At 44.4% G+C, this 1887-nt stretch overlaps 1 protein-coding gene across 1 annotated transcript; it reads right to left on the reverse strand.

The window, feature by feature from the left end:
* Positions 1-703: 703 nt before the first annotated feature.
* On the reverse strand, positions 704-1591 carry LOC123487392 (integrator complex subunit 13-like; the record flags this gene model as incomplete). Its single annotated transcript, XM_045218620.1, has 3 exons — positions 1501-1591; positions 967-1193; positions 704-783 (listed from the first exon to the last, which is right to left on the reverse strand). Coding segments are annotated over exons 2-3 (305 nt in total), but the record flags the coding sequence as incomplete, so codon positions are not given.
* Between the last annotated feature and the right edge of the window lie 296 nt (positions 1592-1887).

A 1887-nucleotide genomic window follows, 5' to 3' on the forward strand; every position in this document is an offset into this window, starting at 1 on the left:
TGGTTGTCCTTCTGGAAGGTTCTGCCATCTCCACAGAGGAACTCTGGAGCTCTGTCAGAGTGACCATCGGGTTCTTGGTCACCTCCCTGACCAAGGCCCTTCTCCCCCGATTGCTTAGTTTGGCCGGACGGCCAGCTCTAGGAAGAGTCTTAGTGGTTCCAAACTTCTTCCATTTAAGAATGGAGGCCACTGTGTTCTTGGGGATCTTCAATGCTGCAGAAATGTTTTGGTACCCTTCCCCAGATCTGTGCCTCGACACAATCCTGTCTCGGAGCTCTACGGACAATTCCTTTGACCTCTATGCTTGGTTTTTGCTCTGACATGCACTGTCAACTGTGGGACCTTATATAGACAGGTGTGTGCCTTTCCAAATTATGTCCAATCAATTGAATTTACCACATGGGGACTCCAATCAAGTTGTAGAAACATCTCAAGGATGATCAATAGAAACAGGATGCACCTGAGCTCTTTTTTCGAGTCTCATAGCAAAGGGTCTGAATACTTATGTAAATAAGTTTGCAAAAATTTCTAAAAACCTGTTTCCGCTTTGTCATTATGGGGTATTGTGTGTAGATTGATCAGGAAAATGTTTTATTTAATCAATTTTAGAATAAGGCTGCAATGTAACAACATGTGGAAAAAGGGAAGAGGTCTGAGTACTTTCCGAATGCACTGTAAATAAGCATCCTTCTCTTGAAAATACATTACCTCATGAGTGCTTTGGTCCTCTTGCCTCCAGCTGTTCAGAATGTGGAACTCTGAATCACTCACAATGTAGTTGACCTGAAACATAACCATTAAAGCATTATAACGTGCTGTGGCCAACTCGGAATATGAATAAACACAGAGGAGTTGGCCAACGCACAAACTGACTATACTCCATTCTGACCTGGGCTAAAACAGACTGGACTCTGTTCTGACCTGGGATAAAACAGACTAGACCACCAGGCTAAGGGATGGCCTCACCAGTTTCTTGAGGGGGTAAACGTCGTAGAGGATACGGCAGTACTCCATGGAGCACTCCACAGCGCAGGTCCACAGGGACTTGGTCACTGGGGCCAGCGGGATCATGCCCTGGCCACGACTCTTGGTCAGCACGTCACACTCCACCTGCTGCCGACTGGACTCTGCCATGTAAGGGCAGTGGTCGACCACGAAGGCCGTCTTGTGGGAGACTGAGAACATCTTCATCTCTGGTTCAGCAGAGGTGATAGGAGGAAACATTTAGTCTGGTGTTAAGATGCCATCTCTTCTCAATTTATCTGAAAAGAGCAAGGCACCAGTAACTAGCTCCAGTCTACGTACTGACACCAATTGACATTGCTAATACATACAGTAGCTAACTAGGCAGAAAGAAAAACATTAGTCCTTTAGCTATAGAATTAGCTAACTAGCTAACGTTAGCTAGCTAAGTAAAGTTACCCTGGCCCCTGCAATGTCGTTAGGATAACGGTCGTTAGCTAGCTTGCTTGCTTAACTTAGCTAGCTATATTTACTTACTCCGGACCGATTAAAACACTTCATAGTTAAGTTAGCTAGCTAGCTAGCTAAGTAGTAGGTGAGCCGTCTGCAGAAGTACCTGGGACCGATGAGACTGAGGCGCGTTGATTTGCTAACGTTAACCTAAGCTAATGTTAGTTTAGTTTGCTAGCCAGATCAGCTATCAAACATACCTAGCTTTACATATTAGTCTAAAATAAAGTCCGTTTTTCACACCATATAGCACCCGTATTGGATGATTCCTTTCCACCAACGAAAATATGGGTTGTAGTTTTACAACGAAGTTAATAGCTAGCTATGTAGGTTAAAAAAAATACATCGACATAATGCCTGGAACAAAACATCACAGGCGGACGTAGCTAGTTATTATTGCCGGAACCATATCCC

The sequence above is a fragment of the Coregonus clupeaformis genome, unplaced genomic scaffold, assembly GCF_020615455.1.
Source record: "Coregonus clupeaformis isolate EN_2021a unplaced genomic scaffold, ASM2061545v1 scaf1690, whole genome shotgun sequence".
NCBI classification, from domain to species: Eukaryota; Metazoa; Chordata; class Actinopteri; order Salmoniformes; family Salmonidae; genus Coregonus; species Coregonus clupeaformis.